The following is a 15,038-nucleotide window of genomic DNA, read 5'->3' as shown; positions in this document are numbered from 1 at the left end:
ACTTCTTTTTGTTACCAGTCTCTACACACAACCTCTGTATTATGAACCTGACAAACTAAGTCATGAAGTATTGGAAATGACTGGGGAGAAACACAAAACAAAAAACATTAAAATCCAGAAACCAAGATTTTGGCCACAGGAAGATTAACCTGACACATGGATATCTGCATCGCATTAGAAAGACAAACTGAGATCTTGCTCAGATGAAAAGCAACAAAATGAAGGCAGGAGAGAAGAGCAGGAGGCCTCAGCTTAGAGCAGGTAAGTACCTTAAAGCTTTGCTTTGGAAAAGCGTTATCCACAAAAAACACAAAGAAAGGAAAGGAGGAAGAACTCAGAAACGAAGACCTGCAGGCCCTTCACCGCAGGTGAGGACACTTCACAGGCAGGACAGTCACACAAGCCTAAAATAAGGTAGGATTTTAAGACGAAAAGGATGAAACAAGGACAACAGCGAGAGGGAATACTTTCAAAAATAAATAAATAAAATCACTTTACACAGAGAAAACTGCTCATGTACCCTCCACTCTGAGAACGAAGTACTTCCACCTCCCAAGCTAAGCCAATACCATCCTCTCCAAGCCCAGACTTCTGGGACTGAAAAGAAACTGAACAAAAAGAACAAAAAAGTGTTGCTGGTCTAATCCCACAGCATTTGAAGGAAACTTAATTACTGCTATTAACATCTACGAATGCTTTTTCCCTCCCCTCTGGAATGCCACTCTAAACTCACCTAGTCTTTCTACAAAAAGAATTACCACACATTTCTACTAAATTGCTGAAAAAAAATATATTTAAAAGGTTGGGTTTTTTTTTCCCCTCAAAACGGCCTACAAAATACTGTAGTTCACAACATCCACAAGCTCCAGATCAAAATCTTTCCAAAAAGATGCAGAGAGAAGGTGCACTAAGATGATGATCCCTAAGGATAGAAAAAACCTACAATATTGTGTAACAAAACTAATTTAAATCAAACTGGAAGTCTGGATACGGGTAAGGAAGAATTATGAAACACAAAGTCTCGGGAGTCTGGATACACCTCATGTGGATTTGATCCACGGTGACTGCTAGTAAACCTAATTAGGCTGTATTAGTAGAAATAAAGCAAACTGACCCGTCTGAATAGAAGATTTTTGCAGTTACTATTAAGCCTACTGTCATGTTTAAACTATTTGAAACAAAAATCTTGTAGTTAACAAAAGATTGCACATGAATGACCTAAATCACTTGCATTTTTTAAAGATTTTAGTCCACATTAGTGGCATTCCCAAGCTTAATGAGGATTTTAGAAAAATAATGTGTTGAGGTAAGTTAGACCAGAGTAGAACAAAATATTCTAGTTGTTCAGCCAGAAAAAGAAAATCAAATTAAACAAGCACAAATGCTTATGGAAGGAATGCCTGCTTTGCCAAAAGATAAAACTTACGAGTCCAGGAGTTGGCCTTTTCTTTTAATTCTGCTGTCCACTGTACCTTTCTTAGGTTTTACAGCTTGGCAACAGGATCTAATTGCTTCTGGAAGTTTGCTGTGCAAATGGAAATGGTAAGTATTTTACAGTATATAAGTAATTAGAGATGCCATGAATGGGTTAATGTTTTGCAAAGACATATCCAGGATAATTTACAGTTTCCACTTACAGAAAATAATGACTTCCAGGGTAGTAGCCTGCATCCACTTTGTATTTGGAAATTCTGTATTTGCAATTTATTTGCAATAAAATTTCAAAACAACATTGGCACTTGACTATCCAGCCACAGGTAGGACTCAAAAGTGAATTACTTTTATTTGCTGCTGCTATTCGGAATTCAAGCGCTGATCTATGGGTGTAAGACAGAACTTCAAAAAGAAAGGTAGTTTCTCTCAATCTTTGTAAAAAGAAAAAAAAGTATATATACATAACAATGTATTAAACTGTATTGGGCCAAATAAGCTCGTTGTTTTTATAGCACAATACCCTTCTTTCAGTCAACTGTGAGCTAAGAATATGCTACAGGTTATAGAAGAGTACATCAGCAAAGTTCAGGAGAGAAGGGCCAAAAGACAAGTAGTTTAATCAGCTATACACATGCACAGCGCCATATGCTACACAGAGGTTAAGAATTCAAACACACTTTCAGCAGTACGTTTTACAGTTATGATTGTTGCACAAATAAACTATTGGGTTAACCCTTCAACATGAAACGTCTTAGTAACAGGGAACTTGTTGCGTTGTCATGAGGTTTACAATGCCCACTGAGCAGACTAACTCATATAATCATATTTCTCCATTTGTCTCAATTAGACCAAACCATGCTAGGAATTTGTGTACAGAATAAGGGCATTCCTGAAAATGAAGTATTAGTTACCTTTCTATCTAAGCAAGAAGTACCCCTTTGCAATAAAAAGGACATCACTGACAGAAGTCAACATAAAACAAATTAAAAATCCCAAAGCCTCTGAATACTTCAAAACTTTCCCTGCACAAAAGAACAAAAGCAACCAAAAAGAAGATCCCTAAAAGAACCCCTTAATTTCAATAAAAATAAGTTTAAAAAAAAATTGGTGTACTGTAAGTGTGCTGAGAAATACGTGTTACAATGGGTTAATGCCTCACTCTACTGGAAACTGGCTTTAACTCTAATGCAAAACAAGTAGAATTAACTGGATGGTCTCACAGCTCATTTGATCACATCAGAACTGTTGATAAACTTACAGTAATTAGTTTCCTGTGTTCAAGACAAGAATCAAAACTGAAATAAATGTGGGAGAGGTCACAATTCAAAAGCTATAGAGGTTAAACACAGAGCCACCTAACAAAAAGGTCTGCACAGGCAACAATTCTCCTACATATTTTCCTGTGGTTTTTTCGCCTTCTTTTTCAAGTAATTTGGTGTAAAACTGCACCCTTATAAAAGCTGTTTACACAGTATTCTGAAACATGGAGACTTGAAGGTCGTTTCTATTTGACAGCACTGAAGAACCTTCTTCTTTCACCCTAATCAATAAAAAGCATTTCATTGTTAGCTGCAGCTATGTAACAAAAACAACAGTTTACTTAAAATAAGCAAAGTGTTATCGTAAACAATGACAGAAATTTGTGCGTCAGGAATGCCACAATGACTTCTACATAGATGGATCCCCATAGCTCCATATACCTCAGCTGCAGGCAATGAAACAACATATTAAGTGGCCTTGACAAGCAGGATGCTCATTCTTTCCCAAAAAGAATTTAATAACTGTGTTATCTTATGTCAATCAGACCAAGAAGTATTCCAGGTTTATGACTGCAATAAGGAAAAAAAAAAAATTTTTTTTTTAAAAATGTATTTCTAATGGGTTAGACAGTAATAAGCACCAAGGTCTACTTTAAAAAAAAGTAATAAGAAACACTTAAAGAAGTTGAGTGCTAAGTCTTTTACTGCTGTCTCTGCTAGGAATAGGACCTAAATGAAGGATTATTCTTTTAACAGTCTGTTTTAAAAACAAAATATAAACAGCTCATAGCTGAAAATGCCTGTGATTTCTTTCATGACCTACAAATAGATAAATAACACAGAAGAGGAGCAGGAGTCTAAGGATTTTGTTTTCTTTTGTTACTAATGTTTAAAAACAAACCTAGCTCAAAAACAGGCATAACATTTTTTCTTAAGAAAAAGATGAGAGAGATATTGCCAGAAAGAAAACACAGACAACCTCTCCACAACTCTGTCTTAAAAAAAATGGTTTTATGGTGACAGAAACATTTTTAATGTCCAGAAGAGATGTCACACATCTGAATGACAGAAGTATGAGATCAATGATGACAGTTTAGTCTATGACTATATCAGCACTGCATAAATAGCACAATGTTTCGGTTCTAACTAGAGTTGAAAATGAGAACAATTTAATCCATCTTCCAAAGCTTCCTTTGATAGAAAAAAAAAAAACCAAACCAAAAAAAACCACAAAAAAATACCACCCACCCCAAACCATAAAAACCACTAAAGGACAGTTTACATTTTTCCTACAAGAGAACAGATTCAATCAAGTCACGCACCTCACCATGCTATTGCTAGTGCTCTCCATCTTCCTTCCCTTATATCTCCACACATTTTAAAGTTCTTTCTAATTTTCTTTCAATGCATCCTAAATAACGTTCTTCTAGTTCCTTTTTAAAACCAATTCAAATTGGAGCCACTGTAAAGGAAGTTTTCCCAGAACAAAAACATCTCTAAAAGCTTCTTGCTATCACTATATTTTTCTTTCAAGTTCTGCTTATCAGCCTTCATTACCTCCCTCACAGTCTTGAGTCATGGCAACTTGTACACACGCAGAAACGAAAAAGCAAAGCGCATGGAATTCTTAATAACTTTCTCTGGAAAGCTCCAGTTGCTATAATTAGACAATCCCTTTTCTAAATCACAAATACAACTACCAATAGAGATAAAAATGAAAACTAGCATCAAATACATAGAACAAGCCACATCTAAATGCTCCGTTTCCTTCCTGTCATCTCAGAACACGCCCTGATTTAACCCTCAGAACTCAAATACACAGGTTGTTTCCATGATTGTCTTTGCACATAAAATACCTACATAGAAAAAAAAATAAAATCATATCATCTTATCCACATGTCACAAAACTAGTAACGTATAAAAATAGGGAAAGTAATTATGTTTTCACTTTAAGCCAAAAAAAGGATTTTTAGAAGTAACACACTCTAAATCACAAAATAATTAACCTGACACTTCAAACCAGTCTAATGTCATTTCAAGCACCTCAAAAGACTGAGAACCTACAAAAATGTAAAACTCAGCTTCTTGTTGCACAGACGTTACTTTCTCCGCTTATTTATAACATCAAACCAAAAGATGAACAACCAATTCAGATGCTCAACTGTTTCACCCTGCTTTATTTTCTAATAAATTATAGATCTAGACAACAAGTTCATAAAATAGTCCTAAAAGATCCGTGAAGCTTCATGGTTCTAGAACATGAAGCTTCTTAGTTGCCCTAAATATAGCAGGAGTCACATGGCTGTCACTAAGACCACATTAGCCTTTCTGTGCTAGAATATCTCCTCAACACTTCCCAATAAAAATTTAGATTGTACTACAAATATTCAGTCTTACCTGAAATATAGCATGTAATATCTCAGACCTTGAACAGCTTAAATAAAAATACACATACACAACCCTCCAAAAAAAAAACCACCCCAAGACCCTCACAAAACCAAATAGTAGCACCTCAAAACTGCACCACTGAAAAGCAAGAAAAAAAATTATTTGCTGTTGTGCTCAAGAGGAGTCTGTAATCACCAAACAGCTATTTATTAGCCTTTTCTTAAAAATAACTAACTACACAAATAAATCTTATTTGCTTCTAGAAAGAATAATTTTTAAAAGCAGTTTAAGCTTAAAATGATGAACAGGTCTCAGGAGTAAATTTGTACTTTGCAATTTGTAAATGCACAAACATACCAGTCCACATCATTCCAAGACCAATTCCAACAATTTCAGATTGCACTCTTCATAGTAATAAAGCAAATTTGTGAAGGCTTGGCATAAACCCACAAAGTGTCTTTCCAAGACAGCAACCAACTGACATCCACCAGCAGACATACCACGCACTGAGTTTTATTTCACTGATGGGAAAAATAAATTAATACACACTATTTTATACGGTACATTCAAAACTAAGAGTGCTTCACGTACAGCAGCTTTCAGAACTCCCTGGTGTGAAATTGGTGGTATCTTCCCTGTCGTTCAAATAGGGAAGCTGAAAAAAAAAAACCACGAGCTGAAAGCACTTCAACATTGAGTCACTGATGGAGATGGGCACTACCTATGATTTCTGGCTGCCAGCCTTCTGCATCTGCCACTACTCAGCATGTCTCTGACTTCAAAACCACATATAACCTCTTTCTAATCAACCACTTGCATTGTTTCCCCTTTTGGGGAGAGATGTACGCGCGGTCATGATTACATCAAAGAACAGGGTATCCTCAGTAGCTACTTAGTACCCACTGCACCCAAGCACTGGAGGCTACACTACCTCTGTAAAAACATGATTTTGCCAACCCCCTGATTTCCACAGAAATGCCAGAGACCGCTAATTTCACTAGGAGGGCTGGCTTTCAGAAGAGACAACTCATATGAGTGTTTGTAAGACAAAGACATCATTCACATAAGACACTACTTCCAACGGCAGGTACTAGAACCTGTTGCTCTTGCATTTCACCTCACAAACTCTTTTGAAAAAACTCTCAGGGTAGAAGTCTGGGATAGCAGAGCTGGGAGCCAACAGAGGACTCGGGTAACTCAGCCTTGAAAATGGAAGGAACTGGTCTCATCGGAAGCTGAAGAGTCCTGCTAAGGCACAGCTGGAGCATGAGAGTGGAAAAGTAGCAGGAAAAACAGGCCAGCAAGAAACCTTATTCCAGCCTTTCCAAAACAGTGTATTATTTCCATCAGCAGCCTGTAAAGTTTATTACAGAAATCTTTGGGTACTGTCAGAGCCTTGTAATGATGCATTTGTCCATCAAACAGCCACCAATGAACGCACCAGCACCCAATATGATGGGTCCCAAACACATCGTTACCCTGATCACATTGATATGATTAAATTTGTTCTTATTATTATTTACAGGATATCAGCTGGCCAGATCCGCTGCAGACTACACTAAGTTTCTGCATACAAAATACCCTTGGAGACACCATATTTTCCTAGTCTTTCACAGCTTCTGTATGCTACAGTGACAAGTTTTAGAGGGAAGATTCTTCAGAAGTACTTTTAATTATTATTTCCTCCTTAGCTAGGACGCATTAATTACAGCCTGCTCCTCCAGATAATAAAAAAAAAACAAAGACTAGTGCAATATGAACAGTAGAAGAAACTTAATTACTGAGTCAGATGTCCTTTAGATGTCAGTATGACTACAGTGAGAAGCAGGAAAATAAAACACATATCAGCCTCAAGTTGTTAGATCAGTTATCAAAACAACGTCTTTCCTCAGTGACTTCATTATGAAGAGCTCAACCAGCTAATTAATCAAATGCCTGTTACGTGTTTCAAAAATGTGCCTTTTTTTTAATAAAGGAGACTTGCTGATGTATTTATTACAAAGCAAATGTGGTAAATGGTTCTGCATGTAAATGCAGAAGTGCAGCATGACTTTGAAGTTTGAAGGTCAGATACAGTAACTGTTCTCATCAAGGTTCTTATGTCAGACTGCATCTTCTGCTCTGCATTTGTGTTTAGCAGGAGGAAGAAAACTAATAAAAAGAAAAACATAGAAGCAATCAGTTCTGTGACAACTTAAGAAGAACTGGAATGCTATAATTCACCCGTTTTCATTTAAAAACCTGCAAATAGCCTGTCTCCCCAAAATGAAGAAAGAAAACAGCAATGGTGGTGGGGGGACACCACACAATTTTATTCTGCTTCTCGACTTTGTTTTCCTCATCAGGAAAATCAATCTAATTAAGTCAGCAAGGATTTTGTGTTAAAGAAGAGAATGTAATTTCTCCATTTTCACAGACATTTCAAACCCATACCATTTAAGAGAGCTGGAGGATTTTCTTGTTGATTTTTATTTTAAAGCTGTATAGATTAGAATGCAGATGCAAATCAGAGGATTGTGTACTGATCTTTTTTCACAGGCATCAAGAGAATTCATCCCCCACCCTTCTATATTCCCATCAACTTTAGGACACAAAACTCAAAAACTGGTCCTGAAGGCAAACAAATACGCTTTATGTACCAGAGTCTGATCCATGTCAAAAAAAAAAAAAAAAAAAACACGTATGCTTTATATGTGTACCTCAAAGATGAATAACCAATATGGATTTCTTTTTAGCACCACCACCATGTTTAAATACAGTAAAACTGATAACAGTTCCCAGTAAAACACTGAGTTATAAACAATCCCCTCTTACATGTAAATAACAGAGACATTATACAAAGCAGAGAGGAACATGGACGGATGTACACAAAATAAACACACTCAAACTTACCCCACTCCAGATACTCAAGGATGTTCTTCTCTCTTCTCAGAGGGGAATTATTACATTCATCATAAAGGCAGATGAGTATATCCAGCAAGGTTTCCACGCTGAAGCATTGCCCATTAGTCTGAGTTGGCCCATCCAAAATAAACTGCTCCAACTGCTTCAAACGCACTTCTCCAGACATGGTTGTTTCAGTTTGCATTGGGGTTTCTTTTTTAATGATTATTATTACTTTGCCAAAACAACAACAACAAAAAAAAAAAATCTTTTGAGGGTTTTGTTGTTTAAGAAGAAGTCAACAGCATTTTTAACAAGTGTCAAACTCTGGCAGTACTTAATTTCCAGCCCACCTCGGCGTTCCCAGCCTGAAACTAAACCCTTGCAAGTTTCAGGCACGCAACATAGAGTGTGCGCATAATTTTTAAGAGAAGAAAATAGTTATCCTGAAAAAAAAATAAACATCATTTAATACGCTTAAGAAGAAGGGGGGGAAGAATATATGGCCGCTCCTGACGCTTTAATAATAATAATTGCACTCGAATTCAACCGAGACTGACTGACACCGATTTCACCGTGCGTGCAGAGGCATACGCACTTATATATTTAAAAAGGTCTTCATTCAAAATGCAGCTCATGCAACGCGATGCTGAGCAGGGCCCCGCCGCATCACCACAGCCCAACAGCCCCCTCCGGCTGGCACCAGCCTTCCGCTTCCCACCGCGGAGGGGAAGGGGGGGCGGGGGGGAGGAAGGGAAAACGTGTATTTATATATTCCTGGGCACGAAAGGAAGAAGAAAACAGGGCGCACACCGGCGGGGAAGGAGGGAAGGGGCCGCGCAGCCCCGCCACCGCCCCCCCGGCCCCGGCCCGGCCGGGCAGCGCCTCGGCGGCCACCGCGCCCGCCGTGGGGGTGGGCCGCAGGTCCCCCCCGGCCGCCCCTCCTTAGGGCGCAGCCACGTCCTGCCCCGGGCAGCCTTTCCCTTTCCTCCTCCTCCTTACCGAGTCTCCTTTTAAGGCTTTTCAGTGATTCAAAAAAACTAAAGTCTTCATCGTCGCCCCCCGGCTCCTCCGCTGCGCCAAAGGGGCGGCGGGCGGAACGCGCGCCCCGACACACCGGCACCGCCGCGGGGAAGCGCTCCGAGCCCTGTCAAATCCTTCCCATGGCTGCTGCGGCGGCGCCCTCCTCCCTCCTCCTCCTCCTCCTCCTCCTCCTCCTCCTCCCGGTGCGCGTCCTGGGGCGGAGGGAAAGCACCGGCGTCCCCGCTCTGGCCGCACGCTGCGGGCCGGCAGGCCCCGGCGGCTTCACTCCCGGCGGCGAGATGCTGCTCTGCCGGCTTCGCCCCCCCGGGCAAAGGGCATCCTCCCGCCGTGCCGGTGTGGGCTCTGTGTATGTGTGTGTGTGTGTGTGCGTGCGTGGGGCGGCGGGGAGGGGTAACGGCGGCGCCCTCCCTCCCCTCCGCTTCCGCGCCCTCCTCTTCCCCGCCGCTCCCTCCCTCCCTCCTTCCTTCCCTCCCTCCCTCCCGCGGTCACACGCAGCAGCCGCCGCCGCCGCCGAGCTCGTAGCAGCCCAACATGGCGGCCGCGGCGGGGGGGCGCCGCCGCCGAGCGCCGCCGCAGCGCGGGGAGCCGAGCCCGGGGCCGCCGCTACTGATGGGATTGAGGGGAGGAGGAGGTGGGGGGAGTGCTGCAGCAGGGAATGCAGGGATACGGGAGGACTGAGGCGGAGGGGAGGGAGAGAGGGCGGGAGAGAGAGGGGAGGCCGCCGGGGCTGGGCAGCTCCGGGCGGACCCTCCCGCCAGGCCGGGGGTCCCTCCGGGGACTTACCCCTCTTCGCCGCCGCCGTCCCGGTTCCCCTCAGTCGCCTCCGCCGGCCCGTCTCCCTGGCAATTACGCCTTTTCATTAAAAAACACGGCCTTATTAAGGGCGGCGGGCTGAAGGGCAGGGGGAGCAGAACGCTGCCCGGCGTCTCTTTTCCACAGCCATCGCTGCCGAGCCTTTCAGCGCCGAGCACCAGGTGCGAGCACGGACCCCCGCCGCCTCACCCTTCGACGACTAAAAACCTGACAGAAAGCGCGGCCGTTCATGGCGGTTACCTCCCCGCTTGTGAAGGGCCTTCCCTCCCCGCCGGGCCCGCCATACCGCCCCAGCACACGCAGGGGGAACGAGCTGGTCGGGCCTGAGGCGGGCTGGAAAATGGCAGCCACCCAGCAGGCCGTGGTGGCCGTTCACCTCTGGGAAGGTGTAAGGGATGTGGTGTCGTGCTCAAGCTAATGTATGTAAGTCAGCCTGTAGCTTCAGCTCGTCCTTCCTCAGAAGCTGGGTGAAGTGTGAGGAAGGCAGCGCAGCCCCCAAGGGCCACCGGCCGTTGGTGAAGTTCAGTCTTCTCCAAAAGCCCACCAAGTCCTGCATCTGCTGGAGGTCCGGGGAGGGAAACGGCTCTGGCATCTCCTCCCTCACTTTGATAACCAACAGAAGACCCTCAGCTGGGTTGTGCCGTAACAAGCATCTATGTAATATGCCTTTTTTAAACTGGCCCTTTTGCAAGCTGATACAAAATATCAATGGTCTTATATACCCATGAAAATGAAATACACAATACGATTAAACCGAGTCCCACACCTTTGCTCAGAGTCACTCAACTATCTATAAGCTCGCTGGTGCGAAGCTGGAGAGGACAGTGACTCCCGTCCTGTGTGATGGAAAAGGCAGAGCAGACAGGCTGCGGAGCTGGGAAGGGGATCCACCAGCTCAGACAACGGCCTTTCAAAGGAAGTTCTCCCACCGACTCTTGGTGAACAGATAAATGTCCAGAGAATCTTAATTCTAAAAGCTTTTTATGCAGAAACCCTCCAAGAAACTTCATTAGGAAGTACTAAAAGCTTAAGTGAGCTTGTGATGGGTAGAAGATAGGATTAAACAGAGAAGACAGGGATGAGGGAAGGGTTCCCTTCCCATGCTGGGGGGCGCCCTTGGTATGACACGAGCCCTGTGCAAGGATCTGGGGTGCTGCTGGTCCTTGTCTAGTAAAGCCTTCGTCAAATAAGTCACCGCAGTGCCTCTGCGGTAGGAGCCTGCTCCCATGCTGTGGCACACAGGCAGTTTTACAGCGCGAGTAAGGTATTTCCTGCTGGCTCTCCACTGAACTTGTGGAAATCGGGATTGAACCTGGGGGTGGGGGACGCCTGATGACAGCAATAAAAATAAATTGCTGTTGCCGGGGTAGGTGGACCAGATCAGATAGCACTTCCTATAGGAGTTGGAGACACGTCAGCCAAGTTCATCGTGATCATACATTAACCATTAATAGCCTTGCAGAGAGAAAAGGGAGAAGGCAAAGAGTTAAAGGGATGTTAGCTCCTTGGACTTTGGCACCACTTGGTAGGGAAGTGAACTAAAGAACCACTGCCAGAGATATGATGGGTGTGGATATTTCACTTATTTACTTATGTTACTGTGTTTTCCTCAGCCAGTAATGAAGTCTTTCCTTGTTTTAATCACAGACCAAATGTTTGCAAACAAGGAAGGATACCTAGCAAAGGCACTCACTTTCCCTATTATTTCTGGTTTTAAAGCCGAACCCTTGTTTGTGTCAGCACCACTTGACAGAAGTTGCACATCAAGCCAGTTCTTTTCAGCGTGCTTTCAGCTCGAGTAAGGCTATGAGAGGCACACGACACATTTTTCTATTAAAAATGAGCTATGTAAGCTGCAGTTGAACACAAAACCCGGGAATTATTTGTTCTCTACTTATTTGATAGCCTGTCCAAAAATATATAGGTGGTCCCCGCGAGAACTGGTGATACGCCCACCGGGCTGTAGTCAGCTGTCCTGTCACAGAAGCTGTGAGGAACAGGTAATACCAAGAATGACTCGTGGCGTTTTTATTTGCTGGGAATTATCTATGTAGCAGATGAGTAAGTCTCACAATGCTCCCATGGGATGGAAAAATATTTTCTCTGTTTTATAAGAGACTGCAAGAGAGACTTTGGTCCAGAATATTTAGAAAACCAACAAAAGAACTTAGTGTAACACTCAGAAATTCCTTCCCTCTTGTATGTTCTGTCACTAAGATAGACTGTGTCCTAAAAATACACCCAAGTTGAACAAACGTATCCCAGTATCTTTCACAATTATCATATGTTTGTTTCACCCCATTCTTATTTTAATAATATCACAATAATATTTACTTCTTATTGCTAAGCTTTACAAATGTTTACGGTACCTAAGAAGTAACTAATGATAATAAGGAGTTTATATCTTACAATAAATTAAGCAAGCTGATAGCAACACAGGGAATAGTGGGGAATGCGGAGGACACGGTTGAAACAATATAGTTTATGTATTAACAACGTGTATGTTGAGTGTTGCAATACTTAATGTTAGTATAATAGAGTAAACAGCCTTTTTTCTCCAGAGACATGAGATTTGTTGTTTTGGGTGAAAAAGTGCAGATACCTGCTTCTGGCACGCAAGCCGTTTCTAAAGTCATAGAATCATAGAATCATTTAGGTTGGAAAAGACCCTTAAGATCATCAAGTCCGACCATTAACCTAACACTGCCAAGTCCACCACTAACCCGCGTCCCTCAGCGCCACGTCTACATGTCTTTTAAATACCTCCAGGGATGGTGACTCAACCACTTCCCTGGGCAGCCTGTTCCAATGCTTGACAACCCTTTTGGTGAAGAAATTGTTCCTAATGTCCATCCTAAACCTCCCCTGGTGCAATTTCAGGCCATTTCCTCTCATCCTGTCACTTGTTACTTGGGAAAAGAGACAGACACCCAAGTCGAGGGGAATCCCATACATTTCCCCTACAGACGAAAAACTGGTAGATCAGTTTCATGCTTAGGGACAAGCACTCAAGTGTGGCCTTTATATGTTGACAAGATTTTGCATTCAGGCTTTTCTGTTCTCCAGAACTTCACTTTGTAGGCATATATTGTTTTTATGGACATAGCAGTTCATGTCCTGAGGAAAATTTGGGCAGTAGTCTATGCAAAAACAGTACCAGCATCAAATTTAGAGAATGTGTGTTTACACATGTGATGGTACCATTTGGGAAGGGGTCCTATGGCTGTTCTCTGAACTGTAGTAATAACTTAGGTTATTGTAAGAGATTACAGGTAACGACAGACAGAGCACACATCAGTTGAGCTCTCGGATGGCACTGAAGACTTGCGTGTGTGAAGTGAGCAAAACGGGTTCTAGCATCTGTAACACTGCAGTTTCACATAAATCTTACTACTGGGGCAAACTTAATCCCAGCAGACAGAGAGTCTGAAACTAATGACTATCACAGAACTTAAATAGTCTCAGTACCTATAATAATGCATTTAGTAACATGCTTTACTGTTTTTAAAGACTTGTAAATCTATTATTCTTTTGCTGTCTGTCTTGCCAAGACCTATTTCTCCTGTGAGGTCTACAGACAACTCCAAGTACAAGCACTAAATGGTACCTGGCCAAATTGATGCTTATTATTTACCTAATCCCAAAACAATGATCATAAATGTGTATGCATATATAGATATTGTAAATATGGAATTATCTTTCTCTTCCCTCGTGCTTCTTTTACTGGTCTTTGGAGTATTATTTACAGTCTTAATGATTTTCTGTAAATGGCTGAACTGACTAATTTTGCCTCAGAGACAAATTGCATTATACTGATTTCACTTCGCTGTTTCTGCATCGGCTTCACTTCCCTGGTCTTAGTCTTCATTTAAAACTAACGAGAACGGAGCCACCACCAGGATACAATTTTCTGTGAAGACATGAAGTGCTTTTGGCCCTGCTGAAGTGTCCAGGGGTGCTGTGCTCTGAATAGAAACAAGATAGTCTCTCCGTTTAAGGAAGAAGGGAAGAAGCAATGAAATTACATTTGTAACTGCATGAAATTGCTATTATTTTATTGCTATTATTTTGAATTATGACACAAACTAGGAATTGACCAAAATCATGTCTCATACTGGCCTCCAAACAGGACCCTGTTTGCACTCTGACAATGCTGTTTCACCTCTCAATATGTCGGTTTTGCCTGTAAAAGTGGGACGAAGTCTGCCAAAGCTCCTAGGGATGCTGTAAAGCCTAATTAGCAATTGTGCATCAATCGGAGATTCTTTTTACTTTCCTTTCTTCAGTAACATGAATCTAAGACTGTTCTTTTATTTTCTTTTCTCTCTTGTTTTTGTAGTGTATAATGGCTGCAACTTTTCAAGCCTTTAGTCCCTCCTTAGTCCAGTTCTCTCCTGTGGATTCCTCTATCTGAGCTGAAGTTTTTTTCCACTGTCTCCTGAATCTGTTACCCATGGTATGGCACCTTCGAAAATATCCTCAAGATACTTCAGTCCCTTAAATTAAGCTATTTAATTAGGTAGAACTCTTCCTCGGGTCAAGTGGCTTTTCAAACTGAAGAGTTCTCAGGAAGACCACGTATTTATTTGTGAAACTGGGTGGATGCAAATTTCTGCCACTGCCACACAAGGCACAGCAAGAAAATCCATCGATTCAAAAGGAAAGTGGATACATTTACATTGTTTGTCTGATGCCTATACAAAACTAGTGTTGCTAATCTCACAATTGCAATAACGCAGCATGAGAGCTCCTTCTAAACCTCCTCTCTTTGCAATGTTTCATCGTTTCTGCTGATCATAATCAAGGCTTTTGATATCTGTTCCTCTAAAACTAGTACCTCTCCTTCTGGTGAACACTCAATATTAAGGATTTTTGGTAAAAAAGGGTATACTTACAGATAAATGCAGTGAGGACCTAACTGAAAGTTATTTTTAAAAAATGCAACGAGCTGCTACCGCCATATCAGTAACAACGATGGAAGAGACGAGGAATGAGGAAACTTGTGACTAAGAGATCTTTGACAGGGGAAGGAAATGGGATGAGGTGAGGAAAAATGGGATAGAGAGGAGAGAGGGAGGGAGAGTGATAATTAATTTGGAGATCATATGGGAAGGAAGAGTGAGTTAGAAAGGGCAAGCCAAGGGCAGGGAGACTGGCAAGAGAGTGGGAGGGAATCTTGTGAAGGGGGGTGGGGGGGAAACCTTATTTGTAAAAACC

General features: G+C 42.2%; 1 protein-coding gene across 9 annotated transcripts in view; it reads right to left on the bottom strand.

Moving 5' to 3' along the window:
* CDC42BPA (CDC42 binding protein kinase alpha) overlaps positions 1-9,447 on the bottom strand; it is a 186,792-nt gene extending 177,345 nt beyond the window's left edge. For all 9 annotated transcript variants that reach the window (XM_063328167.1, XM_063328162.1, XM_063328163.1 and 6 more), the window contains exons 1-2: positions 8,967-9,447; positions 7,974-8,198 (exon numbers count right to left, since the gene is read on the bottom strand). In XM_063328167.1, coding sequence (XP_063184237.1) covers positions 7,974-8,169 — 196 coding nt within the window. In that variant the 5' untranslated portion in view covers positions 8,170-8,198; positions 8,967-9,447. The remainder of the gene's footprint in view (positions 1-7,973; positions 8,199-8,966) is intronic.
* Positions 9,448-15,038: the final 5,591 nt, after the last annotated feature.

This window comes from Chroicocephalus ridibundus, chromosome 3, assembly GCF_963924245.1.
Source record: "Chroicocephalus ridibundus chromosome 3, bChrRid1.1, whole genome shotgun sequence".
NCBI lineage: Eukaryota > Metazoa > Chordata > Aves > Charadriiformes > Laridae > Chroicocephalus > Chroicocephalus ridibundus.
This window is presented reverse-complemented; position numbering and strand designations above follow the sequence as displayed.